This window comes from Podarcis melisellensis, assembly GCF_964234715.1.
Source record: "Podarcis melisellensis genome assembly, chromosome: 5".
In the NCBI taxonomy this organism is placed as follows: Eukaryota; Metazoa; Chordata; class Lepidosauria; order Squamata; family Lacertidae; genus Podarcis; species Podarcis melisellensis.
Genome location: NC_138537.1, coordinates 47,509,956 through 47,530,919, shown reverse-complemented (window position 1 = coordinate 47,530,919; position 20,964 = coordinate 47,509,956). Strand labels below are relative to the sequence as shown.

At 39.8% G+C, this 20,964-nt stretch overlaps 1 protein-coding gene across 9 annotated transcripts in view; it reads right to left on the bottom strand.

Annotated features, from left to right (window-relative positions):
- Nucleotides 1–1,937: 1,937 nt before the first annotated feature.
- Nucleotides 1,938–20,964, bottom strand: part of ADD3 (adducin 3) — a 95,974-nt gene continuing 76,947 nt past the window's right edge. For 8 of the 9 annotated variants that reach the window (XM_081912057.1, XM_081912054.1, XM_081912056.1 and 5 more), the window contains 13 exons: nt 19,440–19,578; nt 18,549–18,700; nt 18,342–18,422; nt 15,566–15,715; nt 13,369–13,512; nt 13,187–13,285; nt 12,625–12,804; nt 11,548–11,805; nt 10,152–10,271; nt 8,314–8,403; nt 7,182–7,305; nt 5,443–5,538; nt 1,938–4,705 (listed from right to left, as the gene is read on the bottom strand). In XM_081912057.1, coding sequence (XP_081768183.1) covers nt 4,413–4,705; nt 5,443–5,538; nt 7,182–7,305; nt 8,314–8,403; nt 10,152–10,271; nt 11,548–11,805; nt 12,625–12,804; nt 13,187–13,285; nt 13,369–13,512; nt 15,566–15,715; nt 18,342–18,422; nt 18,549–18,700; nt 19,440–19,578 — 1,926 coding nt within the window. In that variant the 3' untranslated portion in view covers nt 1,938–4,412. The remainder of the gene's footprint in view (nt 4,706–5,442; nt 5,539–7,181; nt 7,306–8,313; nt 8,404–10,151; nt 10,272–11,547; nt 11,806–12,624; nt 12,805–13,186; nt 13,286–13,368; nt 13,513–15,565; nt 15,716–18,341; nt 18,423–18,548; nt 18,701–19,439; nt 19,579–20,964) is intronic. The other variant, XM_081912061.1, reaches the window with a different exon arrangement.

The following is a 20,964-nucleotide window of genomic DNA, read 5'->3' as shown; positions in this document are numbered from 1 at the left end:
CTATCCATTTCTTTCCATGAATGGATCCAAACTTGCATCAAACTAAAGGTGTCTTCAGAAAGAGGACTGTTGATTTTTAAGAGACCTTAATATTATGTGATGATGTATACAATAAATGGAGTGTCTAAATAAAACAAAAAAGGATTCATAGGGTTTCAGGCAGTCTTTTGTTTTCAGTATGACGGATCCTTCTACTTGGCATACATTATAATATAAATAATCCTGCAGTTCTTTATTTCATGATATGGCAATGTATAGGAATGTTTGGATCTAGGTGATGCTGCCTCTTAAAAGATGGTCTGTAGCACTCTGATATTCAGCTCCATTCTGCTCCCGTTTGTTTTAAACACCCTGACCTAAAATGCTTTGCCTGTTTGATGTGGAACCTGCATGTAAATCTAAAATGTGTGATTTGCATAGTTAGCTCTAAGATTTACATGCTGCCCCATGCGAATTTGATTTCAAAGCAGTTTATAATCACGTAACATCACATCATTTGCTGTGAGCATGTATATACAGGCATGTTCACTCAATGTATATGTGCTCCAAGTGTCCACTGCAAAGGGCTGCCCAGCAAGTGTGTATGTACTACATGCACTTTCAGGGAAATGTATTTTATGCAGATTCTACATTAAAAACTTCAGTTAGTGTCTCCACCCAAGAACTTTGTATTGAAGCGGTCCTAAAATGGAGAGTAAATCTGCCTTGTTAAATGTGATAGCTCCATAATCTACTCAAGAGTATAACATTCTAAAAAAAGATATATTCTCGTACCCAATACAGTTTGCAAAAGCAAGCTTAAAAGATTTTAAGGAAAATGTGTACATGTGTGTGGGAAGTGGGGGAAATCCTCTGAGATAAACATTCCATTTCTGGGTTTCCAACTGAGCTGATAAACATAGATGTCCAAAAAAGCCAGCTGTTCCCTTTCATCTGTTTGAAGTGCAGCTGGAATAATGCCCACAGAGCCTCCACCAAAATACTTTCTTTGAAAGCAGCTTGCTAATTGTCTTTCAAGGGATTAATTCCACATACACAAAAAAATGCGAAAGGGAGCAGATGCCACCTAATGGACATTGGTAGTATAGCCTTGCTATACTAGAGTCCCATGGACTGCAAGAAGATCAAACCTATCCATTCTGAAGGAAATCAGCCCTGAGTGCTCACTGGAAGGACAGATCCTGAAGCTGAGGCTCCAATACTTTGGCCACCTCATGAGAAGAGAAGACTCCCTGGAAAAGACCCTGATGTTGGGAAAGATGGAGGGCACAAGGAGAAGGGGGCGACAGAGGACGAGATGGCTGGACAGTGTTCTCGAAGCTACCAGCATGAGTTTGACCAAACTGCGGGAGGCAGTGGAAGACAGGAGTGCCTGGCGTGCTGTGGTCCATGGGGTCACGAAGAGTCGGACACGACCAAACAACAACAAGAAATATAGCCTTGCACTGCATACACAGGACTATATCACAGTAATAATTATGACATTGACAGTATACTCTGCTCTGAATGGTTAATGTCTGTTGGGAGTGTATACACAAACAAGCAGAAGCAATTGTGGATCAGTTGCTACGAATGTAGAAGTCATATTGCAACACAGTCTTCTTGTTTCAGACACCGCCTAATTTTTTAAAGTTTCTCTATGGCAAGTAGAAATCTACAAACCCGACTAGGGATATGCATTTATAATACTCTATTCTAACAACCATGTATATTATGTGATTACAGAGTTCTAGACCTTCTGAGGATAAAACCCAGTAGAGAAAAAATCACATATTTGTGTTTGCCATATGGTAATTTTGGAATTCATTTTCTATTTTAAAATAGAAGTTATTATTGTTACACTATACAGCTCCTGTCTTCTGCTACATATGATTGCTTTAAGCCTACAGGTTATGCAGGTTGAGGAATGCTGTGAATAAGTTAGTTTCCAAAATCCATCTATTTAAAATACTGTTTATTTGTGATTTAACATTAATTAGCATTACATCTATGAGCAATTTCCAACAACATTTATATATTTTTTTCCACAGGACACAGAGTTGGCTGGCTCATTCTTTATGCCAAAGCAAGTAAATAGAGGCATTAGCAAAAAAAAAGGTGCAAATAGTTCACGGTTGCATTTTTTAAAAAATATTTATGCACATTGCATTCATTTAGATATATTTTTTAAAAGTTATGAAAAGCATAGTTCACAGGTTACTGTTTCTACATATGTTGTAATACAACACAAAAATGTAGAACATAAACAAAGTTAAGCAACTTATAGATTTCCACTATTTTGTTTAAAAGAACACACTGATTCCAGTATTCTGAGATATCTAGAATATCGTTTCCAGAGTCACTCCAGCGCTGCATTTTCACACTTACACAGTCAAAGCTAACCAGCCCTGCAACATGCTATAGTCAATTTTTTTTCATGCCAAACCACAACCCAGCCATATTTTAACAATCTATATACGGTATATATTTCAACTGGCAATCTGGGAGTCACATTGATATTTGAGGTGTATTTGCTCTTGTGGCTACTGATGAACAAAGTCTAGTTTAAAGGCCCTAGGCAAATTTCCATGTTTAGCGTGTATTTACAGGTTTGAATTTTTCTTTCTTAAGTTTCAAAGCAAAATAAAGCTACCAGCAAAAAGGAGCAAGTGGCAGGATCAGCGCCTATAGCGCTTGACTAATTGGATCTAAGATTCCTTGAGAAGGCAAAACTCAGATTAAAATTATCCCATTAAAATCAATGATAGCAAGGGGAGAACGTGTGGCACTCTATATGAAAGCCTATACATTTTATATGAAACGGCTGTTCCATTAATTTAATAAAAAATACCCCCAAATCCATACCATATATTTTATGAAAAATAATCCATAAGCTACTATTCTCTTTACCTCCAACCCCTTATTCTTCCCATTTCACTTTCCCTTTTTCGGTTTTGTCTCCTTCATTTGGTTGTGGGCTTTTCCAGAGGATCAGTTGATAGTGCAACGTAGATGCAGTTGCTTCTAAGCTGTTGCATGAAATCTAGACTCCATCCCTTGTGGAAGCACTTTTGCCATGGGCATTTTGCATTTTCCTGCACCTGGGTGGCAATGTTCACTCGAACGAGCAACCTTTGCCACTGGAGTGCTGCCGGAATGTAGCTGCATGAGTTTTACACTCTTCACCCGATGGCCTTGACATTCTGTCAGCATGGTACCAGCACTCTATATCTGCAAAGAGGGAGCTCACAGAGGACTTGCAACTGAGTGTCTCAAGGCAAAGAGGGAAAGAAACCCCTTGTGGCTTTATCTTGACCAACAAGTAAGTCCTCAAGACTTTGCCCTGAGAATTTAGTTGGACATGCTGCAGAAGTAACGTAGAATGGCTAAGGGACATACTTGGAACTGATCTCCTGGATAGGCCATATGTTAACAAGTTTATTTTTCTTCATTCAACAGCAATACCATGAGGAAAAAAATACAGTAAGATTTAAACCTGAATCCAGTTAAGTTTATACGCTTTCAACACCCAATAATCAGAGGTTCTGGATTCCTGAATTATATTTAAGTATACTCTACACCAAGCATCCTTAAATACATTCTATTGTTAAATGCTTGGTTTACATGCCTATAATACTTTATACTGAGTGGTATACAAAAATTTCAACGTATAAAATTCTTTTTCTGTTTTGCCATAGTTAAACTAAGTTATCAATGTTAAGCGTATAAAATCCCCTTTATTGAAAAATAAGGGCTTTCTCCCTGCCCCCCCAACTGATAGAATAAAAAAAGTTTTCAAAAATTATATCTTACTAAAATGAAGTATTTGGCAAAAGTTATTATCGATGAATGCAATTTTTACAGAGTCTGTAAAATTCCAAATGCAATTCCTTTTACAGTTTCCCCCTCTTAATATTATGTGCCAGTGTATCATAAATGACCTATGGTTGAAAAGGTGAGGTGAACAGCACCCTGTGAGGCAGGGGTAAAACAACTGCTATGGTCAAAATCACAATACTAAGAAGTATCATCCAATTACAGAGAGAGGCAGTAGATTAAAAAAACCAACATTATCTGATAACTCAACAGCTACTTTAGTGACACTGTGCTGAAGGTCTACTAATTGAGAAAACTCTCCATGTGTAACCATAAGGGTATTTGAAATTACAATAGTGCTATATTGGAACACCTGCCAGTGTTAGTTTGTGGTGGACCTATTAAGTATTTCAAACCCTCATAGTAATTCTTACACCAACTAATTAAGAGATGAATTCTTTGCTTCATTAACATAACATTGTTTCTATTTAATTTTATTTTCCAGTTCTGCTTTTAGGTTAAGGCCCATTTTTCTGCACAACCCTACCTAACGTGACTAAAACGTGAACTAAAACATGGGTTTGAAATGTGCAATGTAGCCTCGGAATGAACTGCACTCAGGCTTCCACCTTCTCCTTCTTTTTGTTCTTTTTTAGGAAAGATGGAGTACGGAACTTCTTCTTCTTCTTTGATGGTGATTTCGAAGGAGAGCCCTCGGGGGAAAGGGTCTCCTCAATTTTTTCAGAGGCCTTAATGGTGATCTCCACATTCTCTACAGTACTAGTGGTTAACTGGCTGACTCTGTGTGCAAGATCCTCGTCCACATCATGTGAATCTTCTTTGCCATTCATTACAACAGCCGGCATCTCCAGAGAGACAAAGTTAGCATCCTGTTGGTAATCATCATTTTCTGTAAAAAAATAGAGAAAGCAAACGGAGGCATTTTACTCTTTGTTATACTGATGGTTATGCAGCAATTCTGCACAGGTCTAAAATGCAAGCAGCATATCAGGACACTGAGAGAATAACTAGTAAAGCTCCCCTCCTTCCTCTACTAGTATCTTGTTTTTGTTTAGGTATTTATATCCCACTTTCCCAGGCAAAATAATCTACAAAGCGGTGTTTTCCTCTTGCCCCACGTTTTATTTGAACAAACAAGCCAGCATGTAACTCATTAGCTATATTAATTGTAGGATGTGTGGAATCAAGGTTTTCAGCTTCGTCCTAGCCACAACTAGACACTTACAGACAGTATATCTGAATAGAATGTGATGCAGTAGCCTTGTATTATGAGCCAATGCACACATATAATCCTGGGAAAGAAATGCGAGTGCTTTCTCCAAATGATACGAACACAAATTGTTTCAGGAACAAGAGATCAACATGACGTTGAAACTGTCTCTAAGTGACCTGTTCTGAAGAATGAATGAGATTATAGGTAAACCTACCCTATTTAGAGAGAAGATATTGGATTTAAACTTCTGATAAATCCAGAAGGATTCTTAAAAGATGTAGCTCAAGAAAATAAATCATAGTCTTCACATATTGGCAAGATGACTATATTTTCCTTTCCTGAGTAATTAAAAGTAATTGGCAAGGAAGGGTCTAACAGGCTCACGATACTGCATAGGACATTACATTGTATACCTTCTACTTTTTCAGGGACATTTTGTGGGGACTGAGTTTGAGAATTAATTTGTGAAACAGATGACCCGTCATCTGAGAATAATTCCTGATCAGCATCTGTAGGACAAGAGCTTGAGTTAGTAAAAGCCATGCCAAAATGAAACAAATGCAAGGAGATCAGTGTACGTTAGTGCATACAAAACACAAGCAACTTCACTAGCACTGACCTGATTATACTAATGTTAACACATATAATTATACTAATTTCATCCTTTAGTAACCCAAACTTAGTATATTATAACACACTCTAGATGGTTCCAATTATTTAGAAGTATTCCATGCAAACATACGTTGGTTACTATACAAAATAGACAGAACAAACTATGCAACGTTAGTGCTGAAAATGCTAGTGTTAGACAACAGCAAATTAGCAATTAAAGTTCCTTATCAGATGCTTTGAATGAAGATGGGTGGAAAAGTTTGTTGTAATGCAATATTTTTACCTTTGAATCTTTACGCTTTCAAAAATAAGAAATGGGCAAGTTAGAAGTTTGCTAGCAATAATATCAAGATTGAAGACAAGAGAAAATACTACTGTCAGACTGTTTTTTCTTGAGAAATTATGATTTAAAGATACTTACCTTCTCCCCTGCTGGTTTTACTATTGACCTGATACTAATTTCTAAGGCAAGGACACAATCCTTTGTTTTCAGATGCCAACATGCACTTATAACAGCAACATGAGAAAGCAATACAGCTATGTAACAGATGCCATCCTTCATTTCCATAGAAGCCCTTTTATGGGATTGTAAAATTTAACAAGTGTCCAGTTTAAAAATTTACCCAAGACTATTAGAAGTAGTGAGAGTAAAATTAGGGCTGCCATATGTCTGGATTTTTCTGGACATTACCAGGATTTCAAAGGTGGAATTGACATCCAGGGGGAATTTCTGAAAGGTGGCACTTTCTGGAGGATCTTAGGCAATTCTGAGAAAAGCTCAACAACTTTTGGGGTGTCCTGGTTTTTACTTTTTGAAATATGGCAACCCTAGTAAAATAGCATGTTCAAAGGGTTTGGTGGTGAAGGGTAAAAAAAGATGACGGCCAGTCCTAAAGAAACTGCCCTGGTTCCCTTGGATTGGAACAACTATTGGCCAGCTGTAAATACTCTCCTCCTTGGGGAAGGTGGTTGAGAGTGCAGTGGCTGGGAAACTGCAAGCATTCTTGGAGGACAGATTATTTACATCCATTCCAATCTGGGTTCAGTCTTGGCCATGGGACTGAGTTGTCTTTGGCCACCCTGATAGATGCCTTTACAGACAGTAAGACAAGGGGAGTGCAATCTTGCTCCTGCTTCTTGATCTCTCTATGGCTTTCAATACTACTGAGCACGCGTGGATTGGCTCCATGGAATGGAGTGACCCCGATCAAGTCAAGATTAGATTCCCTTAGAACTACAAATCACATTGATTCATTTCATGTTTTAATATCCATTGATCTAAGTAGGTTCAAAGGAGCCGAATAACATTCAATATTTTACTGGTCACAACACAGCATAGCACTAGAGAAGAAAGTTGTGAGAGATAAATTCTTGCCAGAAGAGATTCAGGCCTTTAAAAAGTGGAGTTATTGAAGCTGCCATTGATATTATTTAATGTAAGCGCTCTTAGTTTAAAAATTTAAAATCATTTTTGGTGAATTTAAACTTCACTAAATCTTTACCTGAATATTTTCCATCACCAGTTTATCAGAACACTCACCATCTACTCCTTGTTGCTTGCGTTCGATTGTCCGCTTGTACTCTTCCAGTTCCTTTTCAGTGAGATGACTGAATGGGTTGGGAGGGGCTGGTGGGGCATGCTCGTCTTCTTCAAACTGCATTGGCTGGAAGAAAAAATAAAATAAATTAAAGGGGAGAAAGGCAATACAAAAAACAAGCACATTAAACAATGACACATGAGCCTATTGCTGTTGATAGGATCCTTCAAAGTAAGAATCTGAAAGGAGAGCAGCATTTTCAAAAACCATCAGCAGAACATAGAATTGAAGAGTTGGAAGGGACCATGAGGGTCGTCTAGTCCAACTCCCTGCAATGCAGGAATATTTTGCCCAACATGAGGCTCAAATCCATGGCCCTGAGATCAAGAGTCTCACACTCTATCAACTGAGCTACCGTATTTTTCCGTGAATAAGACTAGGCTTTTTCCCTTTAAAATAATGTCAAAAATTTGGGGGCATCTTATACATCTCCCCCCATTTTCTTAAATCGGAGTTCCAAAAATTAAGGGACGTCTTAAACATGGGGGCGTCTTATAGACGGAAAAATACGGTAATTGCTTCAATTACTAGGTTAGCGAACTTACAGAAAGGATCTTTAATCAATACCAGGTTTTCATCAAAACAAGCTTTAAAGACTTGTAGAAAGCTTGGCCAGTGTTGTTTTTTAAAGAATCCTACAACTTTTATAGCAGTTGTCCACCTGATCTCATAATACATGTATGTATTATGTTTAAGATGAAAACAGGGGCACTATCCTATCTTCAGTGAAAAATCACATAACATAAATTACTGCTTCTCTAAAAACTCTTTACAAATATTTTAAATAGGACTCATGGTTTTAAAATCTGCTTCTACTTTGTATTAAGAGTATTACAAAAGCAAGGAGTCATATAAAATGTGGTGTGAATAAAAGCTGAACATGCTTTATAGATCTGGCTTCCTCAACCTCGGACCTCCAGATGTTTTTTGGCCTACATCTCCCATGATCCCAAGCTAGCAGGACCAGTGGTCAGGGATGATGGGAATTGTAGTCTCAAAACATCTGGAGGGCCGAGGTTGAGGAAGCCTGCTTTAGATGTTATATGCTTAACTCAGACAATGGATAACACTTACAGCACTGGGCTTTTTATCCACTACAATTCCAGCAAGCAACTGAGACTGTGGACCTGCAGTTTTTAAGTCATACCGATTTTGCTCCCGAATCTGGAAGGGGGGAAAGCAGAAGCGTTTTGAAAAGCCTTTTCACAAACACACTGAAGTATCAGGAATCTCAAACTTCATAGAAGTTTGGGTCACAGAAAACAGATACTATAGTTAATTTATTACTTTACTTTTATTTGTTTTCATTCTAGTCAATCTGCTCTAAAATGGTTACAAAGCCATTTTAGAAAATGACAATGTCAAGTGTATTTACATTTTTGCTTCAACACACATGAAATATTATCTATATCCAAATTGTATGCCATTATTAACCTGGTGTTTTGGTCTTCTGTTCCACATAGTTAGATTTAGGAATCAAGAATAGCAAGTTTGATTAAAAAGCAGGGAGTTCACAGGCAAGACATATACATTTACAGCGTTGAATTTTCTCTTAGTTGGCAAATTATCAGCCTGCTCTTCTTTCGTTCCAGAATATCTATTATGACCCAGATTCAACGTCAAGCCCCAGCACTGCTGTAGTCTAACGTTATTTCTCCTCCTTTGTGAACTGCAATGCTGCTGATTATGTTGTCAGTAGCGTACGTGTAAATCGAGATAGAACCTCTGTAATTATTCTCTATCTCAATACAGCTCCACAGTGCACAGCTAGGGACACAATGAAAGTTAACTGAAACATAGCTTCCCACTTTGACACTCCTCCACCTCAAGTTTGCCAGAGAAAGTTGCATGCCTAGAACAGATAATTCTTTTCTAAGCCAATGTCTGAGTGACACTGCCATACTGATCTTTTCCAAGAAAGAGTGATCTCTTCTGAACTAAGTTGACTTGCTCAGGATAGTGGCAAACTCTTTTGATTACAAGCAGATGTGAAGTAAGAAATTCCCAGAACTTCTGCATGAAACATTTTGTATCTGGCAGGACAATAATTTCCCAGGGTGGAGCTCAAATGAGTTTGAAAATAGAAAAATGAATTGGGGAGTGAAAGCAGCCAGCAGTCTGCATTCACAAAGAGCCTCTTGTCATTATTCCTCATTGCCATTGTTAAATACATTGGCTCACTGGGAAACAAGCAGGCAGAAGAGCGTGAGGTTTCTGGCTACCACAGCAGGCTATTTCTTGTGGAAACAGCTAGCTCTTTCTAAAAACTAAAAAAGAAGGAATCTCCAAAACAGTGTAATGTTAAAAATAGCACAAAAGAAAATCCCACCTTAAACACCTTAAAGCAATTTTTTTCAGAACCAAACTAAGGACAATTTTAGCAAGTTCCTGTTGCACTTAAAGCTACCTTTAGGCTACCAGTAATATTGTGGGACGCGGATGGCGCTGTTGGTTAAACCACAGAGCCTAGGACTTGCCGATCAGAAGGTTGGTGGTTTGAATCCCCGCGATGGGGTGAGCTCCTGTTGCTCGGTCCCTGCTCCTGCCAACCTAGCAGTTCGAAAGCACATCAAAGTGCAAGTAGATTAAATAGGCACCGCTCCGGCGGGAAGGTAAATGGCGTTTCCGTACGCTGCTCTGGTTTGCCAGAAGCGGCTTAGTCATGCTGGCCACATGACCTGGAAGCTGTACGCCGACTCCCTTGGCCAATAAAGCGAGATGAGCACCGCAACCCCAGAGTCGGTCATGACTGGACCTAATAGTCAGGGGCCCCTTTAGCTTTAATATTGTATTATATTTTAGATGTTACTGAACAGTTTTTAATGCTTCTCAAACAAGCAAAGTAAGTTAGGTACCGATTATTTTCAAGAAGCAAATAAGCTTATGTCTTCAAGAAACCTGCCTTGCCTTACCTTATTCCTCTTTTCCAGTACATCACTTGGATTTGTATTCATTGGAACAAACTGGTTTGGATCTTCAATTTTGATTGGAGTTCCTCCACTAAGCTTAGATGAATCTTCAGCTTTTATCCACTTGGAAAGAAAAAGAGAAATAAAGAAGAATGTTATTGGAAGCGAGGATATTGCAATTTAGTAGTTGGTAAAGGCTAGGGGGCATTTCAGGACAATGGGGTTTATATTAAATTATCCAAGTGACCCAATAATAATACATTGCCATGCCACTTAGCTTTTCAGTATATCATTTCATAAGGATATTAATATGTGTAATGGTCCTTTAGCTTGAATAGCATTTAGGTATTTTCAATTAAGTACCTGAAAAGGACCGACATTTGAATACTGACGTAGCAAGGATACTTGCTACAGTACTTCCACTGCCAAAAATACTATGATGAAGGACTGAACATCCACTGTGCTTCTTAATTATCTGTATAACTATCCCTCCTAACTAGGTATTTTTATCGTTCCTTTCAAGCAGTACTTCTATAATGAAAATTGCTAATAGAAACTACAAGGCATTGTTGCATTTGTTAAGCCACCACTGGGTGGAGCTGATCTTTTAAAGTTGAATTTATGTTGTGGTCGGATGCCTTGCATAATACTTGTTTTTCATACATGCGCTCTGGAAATTATTCATTTTATTTATTCATTTTATTAAATTTATATCCTGTCTTTTCTCCCAAGGACTCCAGTGTTGGGAACAACGAAAATAACTTTTTTAAAAAATCCAATACGGATGCAGACTGGGGAAGGCTCACTGAAGAAGGCAAGTCTTCAAGCAGGGGCTAAAAACACAGCAGAGATGGCTTCTGTCCAATATTCACAGGGAGGGAATTCCAAAAGCTGTAGGTGCTGTCACACTCAAGGCCTAATTCCTGCATTGTGCAGGATGGAGTTCCAGTGATAATGGTTTCTGCAGGAGGCCTTCACCTGCAGAGCACAGGGTTAAGACCATCTTTCATGTATCCTGGTCTCTAGCTATATAGGGCTTTAAGCATCAAAGCCAGCACCTTGAACTTGGCAGGGAATTGAAGATAATAAAATACCATATTTGGGACGATGCACAAGAATACTATTTGTTTTACCACAACACAGAATCATAGAACTGGAAGGGTTCCTCTTTTTGAAGATGGAGACAACATTTGCCCGTCTGATTATTGACAGAACTGCTGTCAAAATATGCCATCTGCACTTCCTTGTTTCTCAAAGCAGGCTGGCTCTTTCAAAGTTGTAGCTCATTCATGGAATCCACCACAGAATCATAACTTCTATCATACAGGTCACTGTATGGGCCTATTCCCATCCCACCCCTTTTGGTATATTCCGTCCCCATCACTAGGGAGCTGCTTACTGTGATTTTAGTTCGGGGACTTGTTTCTCCATTCCGGGATTCTTCAGGAACATCTACTTTCAAATATGTATTTGGAGAATTCAACCATCTTGTCTTCTCCCGCTGCTGCTTTTGTGCTAGGAATTTGAGAGGGGAAATTGGAACTGAATCGTCATCAAAGGAAAAGGCAGTCACGGTGGCTGGGATCTCAACATCACTCTTGTGCCTGGGCTTCTCCCTCACAAGAGGCTGCCGATAAGCATAGCCTGTTCTGTAACCCTGTGCAAGAGGGGGAAAAGTTTTATACATTGTGCCTGGACAATAACATCTTTGGCATGAAATTAATCCTAAAGCATAATTAATTTTCAGGTGGAAATTTCAACCTCGCCCCCCCCATCCCAACTCAAACTGTGACAATATATGTTAACAGTTTCAACACCTTTGTATCCTAACATTAAATGCCAAACAATTATTTAAAAAGACTGCAGAACAAGTATGGTATGGCAGCACAGTAGCTCCACATCATAGGCCCCACAGAAAGTGAGTAAATCCTTATACAGAGATAGCAGAGACCAATAAATAAAAAGTGGGTAGGAGATCAGAGATTTTCTATTATGGACCAAACCACTGCCTCACTACTTTAGCCAATCAAGTGTGTTCTAGTTCACATATAATGCTAAACAAAAGTATGGTTAAGCATGGACACACAAGTGTGTGGATACTCTCTGGAAAACTCATTGCCACTTAACTCCTCCTCAGTCCTGCTGCTGCTTGGCTACTCAGAGCTCAACCATGGTTTAGCTCAGTGTTACATCTGAACCCAAGCTCCTGGTCCGTGTCACTCCAGAGAAACCAGAAGCTGTAGCCAAGGTTTGCACTCTGCTTACCTCTTGTGGTTTGTCTGGGAGGAGTTTGTCATGAGCCTGGATATAAATTGAACTTGAATCTTGGCTTATAAACCTACTTTATGTTGATATTTCTTTTTCAAGTGTCTTATTTACAGGAAAAAAGTGACAGCAGAATTTCTTATAGAACAATCCCATGGGGAGCAACTTGTTCAAAGTACTGAGAACTTGTAGATTAGACAGATGAACGCACCAGGTTGTCCAGCATTCTCATCAGTGCTTCAAACTCCTGTTCGCCAACTTTCCACTTGAACTGAGAGGCCATATTAACTCCTCCTCCTCCAGATGCTACCAGATTGTGTGTGAAAGGTTTATACTTCTGCAAGTCTAGGATAAGAAGATTGTCTACGCCGCCTGCAGCCAGTGCATGTACCTGTGACATAAAGGACTCAGTAATTACAAATTTATCCAAGCACTATTTGAAGGGTGAATATGTAGCCTTCTTGAATTTTCTGGAAAGAAAATACATGCTAATATTCTTCTATTCAATATGTTAACATGTACAAACATGATAGCTATCTTGCAAAGTGATTACCCACTACTAGATACTAGGACAAGGGCTGTGTAACTTCTGTGTACAGCCCACTGTTGGTGTTCCTAGTATATGTTAAACATAGATTTCATTTTATCTCCTGGATTTCCAGTAAGTAGCTGTTAGTAGCAAGCATCCTATTAAAACACATACAGACAATATTTTTAAGAAGCCAGCATTTATATAGCATTTAAAGTGCTTCACATCTCTCTGTCTCTCTCACCTGTGTTTCACAAGCTATTTGCACATTATAGATGTAGTGGAAAGCTTCCTCTAATGTCTCTCCAAGCGCTACTACTCCATGGTTCCTCAAGACCAGCACCTATGGAATGGAGACACTTGTAAGTGACAGAAACTGAGCCAGACTAGAAACCTTGAACAAAAACATTAACTAGAGTGGAATACCTTACAGCTTGGCCCAAGAACTTTCTGGAGTTGAATTCTTTCTTCTGCTTCATCCAGAGATCCTTGATAATTGTAGTATGCAATATCTCCTAGAATGAGAGCCTCCTGAGAGATAGGAAGTATACCACACTTCATGGAAGAAACCTGTTTCAAAGAAATAATGCTTGTAACATGGCATGAACATGAAAACTCTTTAATTTTTCAAGTGACACTGAAAGTACCTGTTTAATAACTTTAGTTCACAAGTATTTGAAAATTAGGAGAACAAGAATTCCTACCTAGTTGATAACAGACTATCAATAGATTGGGGGGGGGTTTATGGTTGGATTGCCAGCATATGAATTTTGAAGCAAATGTGGACAAGGCAGATGGTTTCAGAATTAAATAGTTCAAGTAAATGGGGAGTTCTAAAAAAAGACCAAGGGTTGTATTTAATGGTGTCCCTCTGCTCATGCAAAGCTCTTTCATCCAACAGATGTTTCTGCCAATGAAGGGTATGTGTGTGTGTGTGTGTGTGTGTGTGTGAATGTTGCGTATTCATACTCAGCCCATAGGACCAATCATTCTCATCCCAAAACCTGTTCTTGAGGGTCAAAGGATACTTCAGAACAGAACAGAAGGTGACATAGAACAGAATGAATCCAAAAAATAGCCTCCATCTCTATTCTGCAGATAGGAACCTCTTTGGCAGTGAAAAGAAAACACTGGATACTAGTTATGACCATTCCTAGACTAAGATTACTTGCTCTCAGTTGTCAATGCTCTAATCACCTCCTATCTGGACCACTGGTACTGCGCTTGAAGGCTGTCTGGAAACCGCAGCTAACGTAGTACGCAGCTGCAAGACTGGTTAAGTGGGGCAGCCTGATGGGACAATGTGTTACCAGTCCCAAAAGTGCTGCACTGGTTGTCAGTGAGTGACCTGGGCCCTATTCAAGGTGTTAGTACTAGCATACAAGGGTCTAAACCATGCTTCCTCAACCTCAGCCCTCCAGATGCTTTTAGCCTACAGCTCCCATGATCCCTAGCTAGCAGGACCAGTGGTCAGGGATGATGGGAATTGTAGTCTCAAAACAGCTAGAGGGCCAAGGTTGAGGAAGCCTTGTCTAAACTATCAACGATATTGGGGCTTTGTGGGTGCTGCTTCTGCGCACTGCTCAGTACTGATTGGTGCTGATCATGCAAGGCTGCTCAGTTTTTGAATACTTTCCCTGGTTAGCTACATCTGTCACTATCATTGTTAACATTCAGGGAGGAATTTAAAAACATTCCCGTTTACCTAGGCATTGGATGGCTGAAATACATTGTACCTGGCAACCTTGAAATTATTACCTGTGGCTGTTTTCAAACATTTTAATTTTATTATCAATAGTATTGTTTTGTTGTTTGAATATCTGGAAAACTTTGTACTTTTCAGCTGTGCTGTACATGCAGCTTTTTGTTAATTTGATGCTTCTATAATAATTTGCTTTTTTCATCCAAATACTGAGTCTGGATGAGCCTAACTGATTATTAATACATGTATTGTATTAATTAATTAATTTATATCAATCTGATGGGTCATTTTAAGTTAATTTTTGTACCATTAACATCTTCTTTACTGCCTTGCTTTTGAATGGCCATGCATAGCATAATAGCTGAATGACATTCCTTGGTGTCAAACTTAACAAAGGTTAATAATGCAAAACCTGAAAATACAGATTATTTACTGCTTTGATCCTATGCAGGAACAGCTTTCATGTTTAATCTCTAGAGTGTGCAATATTGGTGTTGGTGTGTATCTGAAGTAGATCTGAAGACTTAATTTTGCTAGTATTGTATGCATATTGTATACATTTTGATGTATTGTATAAATTATAGTTAATAGGAATAAAGCTACTTTGATAGGAAAAGCAGACTCAAGAATTTGAGAAATAAAAGAGCACAAAGTATAGCACTTCTATACAACTTGTGTTATTCTCAAGATGAATTAATCAAATGGCAACAACAGGCTGTTTTTGTGCCTGTTTAAATTTGTAAGCATATGAGAAGATGTCAGAAGAGTGGTTGATCCATACCTTGAAGAGCAACAACTTATTAATAGACTTGCTGGAGCTTCGAGGATTCTCAACACAAATCAATCCTGAGCTTCAGTCAATCCTGTAATGATGCACTATTGGAACATCTTTATGCCACATTAAGAAGAGAACAGACTTACAGCTGCTGTTGCTGGAGTGTGTATGTGGATCACACATCGAACATCAGGGCGCATGGAGTAGATGGCTGCATGAGGGCTGAATCCTGAACTGTCAATGCTTAGATTGGTGCTTCCCTGGTCAACCACGTCTCCCAGTATGTTTACTTTTACCTGAAAAGCCAAGTCAGAGAAACACCACTAATTATATTTCAGTCCTGACTGAGAGTAACCAAGGAACATAGGTTGGCTTTTATAGCTCCTCAGCTTTCAGGAGAAACATGAAGTGTAGTGTTAGAATTGCTACAAGATTTAAATGAGTGTGATACGGTACGTTTAAAAAGCCATTTCAGTCGGCTCTGTAGTACCTCAGCTCTCAGTTGTCTAATAAACATTAAAGAAAAAAGTACAAACCCTCAGAAGGAGAGTAGTGATGCTGCTGTAGTTAGTAAATTACTTTGCTTGCAAATATGGATTTGGCAAGCTCTTAATACTCATTTGGGGACGCGGGTGGCGCTGTGGGTAAAAGCCTCAGCGCCTAGGGCTTGCCGATCAAAAGGTCGGCGGTTCGAATCCCCGCGGTGGGGTGCGCTCCTGTTGCTCGGTCCCAGCGCCTGCCAACCTAGCAGTTCGAAAGCACCCTCGGGTGCAAGTAGATAAATAGGGACCGCTTTCTAGCGGGAAGGTAAACGGCGTTTCCGTGTGCAGCTCTGGCTCGCCAGAGCAGCGATGTCACGCTGGCCACGTGACCCGGAAGTGTCTCCGGACAGCGCTGGCCCCTGGCCTCTTAAGTGAGATGGGCGCACAACCCCAGAGTCTGTCAAGACTGGCCCGTACGGGCAGGGGTACCTTTACCTTTACCTTTACCTAATACTCATTTATAGGTAGAGGAAAAGGGACCCCAGACCATTAGGTCCAGTTGTGGCCGACTCTGGGGTTGCGGCGCTCATCTTGCTTTATTGGCCGAGGGAGCCGGCGTACAGCTCCTGGGTCATGTGGCCAGCATGACTAAGCCGCTTCTGGCGAACCAGAACAGCGCACGAAAATGTCGTTTACCTTCCCGCCAGAGTGGTACCTATTTATTTACTTGCACTTTGACGTGCTTTCGAACTGCTAGGTTGGCAGGAGCAGGGACCGAGCAATGGGCGCTCACCCTGTTGCGGAGATTCAAACCGCTGACCTTCTGATCGGCAAGTCCTAGGCTCTGTGATTTAACCCACAGCGCCACCCATGTCCCATAATACTCCTTTATATTATGAAGCAAATACTGTGCCTATAAAAGCAGTTCTTATAGCTGAGATTACTACCAAGCCTTAAGTGTCAAGCACCTGTGCTTCCCTGTCACCTTGCATGCTGCAAACACAGTCTCAGGCTCTTTCCTTCCAGGACACTCCTCAAGACACTTGACATCAAAACAATGGACTTAGGTGCAGAGTTTCACACTTGGTTTGCTGCCATCGCAGCATGTAAAATACCAGATAGGGAATGTAGCCTCCATGAGACTTCTCTGCTGTTGCAGCCACCAAATAAGTAGGAAGGGAAGCAAACAGCTGCAATGAGGGAAGCCATTAAGATTCCCATCACATTTCTGATTATGTCATTCTCAATGTGATGCATGTTGAATTTCCTAATAGTGGCTTAAGCGATGAAAAATACATTTCCCCAATAAAACGGATGAAATTGTTCAGTGTGCCAACTCCAAGCTCAAATTGTGGGGCACGGAAGGGTGTGCTACCCTTTTTCCAAAGGAGACTGTCTCAAATAGGAGTTGTTTTGCTTAAGGAAGTATTTCTTTAGGTACAGGGAGGCTTTCTGGGCCACTCCATCCATGTTCTCCCACTATATGCACCTGGATACAAACAGCCAAGTTTAATTTAAGGTACTTAAGAGGCACAAGATCAGGCATAAACATGAGTGAGAGAGACAACAGAGAACAATGAGGAGGATCATATGGTAAGAAGCAGCAGATAAATTTTGGCAGAGGACTGGTTAAAAATGCAAGTGCTTTTTCAGCAGATAGCTGCAGGTGAAAGGGATTAGAAACCTAAATAGAAACCTGAAGATTGACACTTACAATAAAGTAGCCTCGTTTTAGCAACTGAGAAAAAAAAATGTAACCTTTGCTTCGGTTGTTTGCTCAAAGAAAAACATTAGGCACATACAGGCATCGATCCACATGCAGGGACTATGTTCCAGGCCCCTGAGCGCTTAAGTGAAATGATGTAAAGTGTGAAACCCCCTTTAAAGAGACACTAAATGCCTATTCTCCCTGCTCTCTCTCCAATCCAGTTGAATTTTGGGGGCTGGATGGAGGATGAGCGGTAAAGGGGCTGCTACTGCTGCACTATCCCCCACATCAGCTGTTGGGTGGGGAGGCTAAGCAGCCAAAATAAAGCCCTGCTGCACCTCAGGTCTCTTTGGGGCTTCCTCCGCCCTCACTGACGTCCTCTTTGGGCTCTGGGGAGGGTCTGGTTGCAAGCCATGAGGACTCTCCAGCTCTCTCCTGCCATTTCCTTGTATTATGTTTCTTTCTTTCTTTCTTTCTTTCTTTCTTTCTTTCTTTCTTTCTTTCTTTCTTTCTTTCTTTCTTTCTTTCTTTCTTTCTTTCTTTCTTTCTATCTATCATTTCCTGGCTCCATGCATATATGTGTGAGTAGAACATGCCTAAGTGGGGGGATGCCGGGATGCCTGTATGCCCTAAAGGTTCTGAAATGTCCTTTTGGGTCAACAGTAGATGAAACATAACAAAACTCTCAACATAATTAAGTGCATAACATGATTCCCGATGTTAAGTACATACCAAATTGGAGGCAGAAGCTTCAGAAAACGATAGGCCTCTTGGAATGATAAGAATATGATCATGTTCTTTGCTTACTCTTACCTGGAAATTGAGAGGGAAAGGTTACTGTGATGCTAACAAAACTGTATGTTTAATCCTGGGGTAATATGCAATTTATAGGGCTGAAAAGCTCAGATGTAATAGAAATGCTGACTTCAGGGTACTTACTGTGATATATGAATTGGCCAGGTGTGCCCATCCAAACAGATCTGTCAGCCTATACAAACTGGCTAATTTACAACGAGTAAGTTTTTCGCCCTTTACATATGTAGTGGTATCTATCCCAGGAAGGTCATTGATAGGTGTAACCAATCCAGAGCCTAAATTATATTATAAAAAAAACCATTAGAACATTCTCTTCAAAGCAACCATCTAGTCACATTTTAGAATGAACTGGAAACTGCTAACGTGATTATTTCCATTACCTTCCCAACAACCTTTAGTATTTAAACTACTGAACTTTGCACCTGAGAAATGTTCATTTTCTGACGTTCAAAAGAGAAGGCAGAGTTGATGACACAGGCAGGTACTTGAAACACCACCTGAAGCTGAATTTCGCAACAAAATGTCACTTTTTATATTTTCCTGCTACCTCAATTAACAATAAAATAAAATAAATAGCTATTAATATAGCAGTTCTTTTTAAAAAGAAAGCATTATATTTGCCAAATCTAAACTACAGGTTAAAGCAGGGATAGGCAATGTGGCCCTCTAGATGCTGCTAGACTACAACTCCCATCATGCTTGACCACTGCCATTGTGGCTGGGGCTGATAGAAGTAGTAGTTTGATAGCGTCTGGAGCGTGGTACATTGGCTACCTGGGTTATAGGGAGTGGTATTGCTTGTATGCAGGAGAACACTGGATCTTTTTGATATCTCATATATACATGTATATGTGATCACAAACAGAAATCAGTAGAAGCAAAAGTGAATCAATCAGCAGTTTATCAAGACCAGGTTTTCCATAAGGCAATCCAGGAACAAGGATAGGCATTCTCTATAAAGGTCATTTTAGCTATTAGAAAGAATTATTATGAATTGCACATCCTTTTACTTACTTAGAGGAGATGAAGAAAATCCTGCAAAAGAGCTTGCCATAATGTAGTCCGCAATCTGCTGTAAGGCAAGCAATCCAGTTGGGTTATTGCCTTTCTTCATTTGCTCTTGAATTAGTGATTCCAGGTCTTCCCGAAAAGCCTGTGAAAATATAAGACATATCTGTCAAGAAGAATCAGCAGCTAGTTTGTTCTTTTTACCACCCAAGATAGTTACTTACTAAAGAGCAGTTCATTTTTTAAAACTTAAGTTTGAAATATTTTGGAACTGGAATCTCTGTACTGAACTTCAGAACAACTACATCAGCTACCCTAGCTAGAGGGTCATGCCTAGAAATAGCCCTGGGTCGCACTTTCTCTAGTGCCTGTTTGTGGAATTTTTTTTAGAGCTAGGAAATGAAAGCAGCATGCATCCGTGTGTGTGCGCGCACGCACACACACACACACACACACACACACCCATTCCCCCTTAAAATTTGAACTCAAACAGAGTGGGGGTTGAAGAAAGATTACTCTGAGTAACATTTTGCTGCCATCTTCTCCCACTAATGCTACTCCCCCACAGGTTTGCTTCTTGTCTTGATGGTCCCACTCCAAAATGCAACACATTTACTTCAAAACTCTTTTAACCAAGTATTGGTAACCATTAGTGCAAACCTATCAGCAGCTGATGAAATACTGGGGACATTCCTACCTGAAGCCATTCTTAGAAAGACAACTTTTTCAAACAGGAAGACTCATTGGATGTTTGACCCAACTGAGCTAAATTCCATGGTGCTTGTTGTGTGTGTGGGGGGGGGGGGATCCAACTCACTATGGTTTTTACTAATTAACATGTTATTTGGTTACATATTATAGCATATAGTATAGAACGGCTGAATGTCTGATTGAATGTCTTTGAAGCTGACTGTGGCAGGACACTCTACAAAGCTTTCTGAGTTGAGCGCTACTGTGTCATAATGCATATGCTAAGAGCTGCAATTTAAGGCCAGGAAGTTACTTTTATTCTTTATAATAGTACATAAGAGTTTCTGGAAACAGCGAACATTACCCTAGTCTCTCACTCTAGACTTAACTCAATTACAAAATGCTTTGGGGAAACCAGAACTGACAGCAACCAGGTGATCAGATTTTCCCCAATAAGGAATTTTATACATCAACAACCAAAAAAAAGCACCCCAACAGTGGATGAAGCTATATATTAGATATTGTGATACATCTGGAATTAGTTTTTTAAAATTACACAATGTCTCTATAACTGGCTATACTGTATTATTACATAAAACTATGGGGAAACCACAAATAAGGGGTGGTAAGTGGAAAACGCTGAAGGAATTAATGGTTTGGGGTCTTAATTTATCTGCACTGCAATATCATTAAAGCTGCTAGACTATTATAAATGTGGGGAAGGTGAGGTTAGGAACATGGGGCGGGGGGAAGCCCAGTGAATTCTTGCCAATAGTGTACCACTATATTAGCAATACTATCCTCAAGCTCTGCATGTCTGGAAACTGCTGATAAGCAGCTC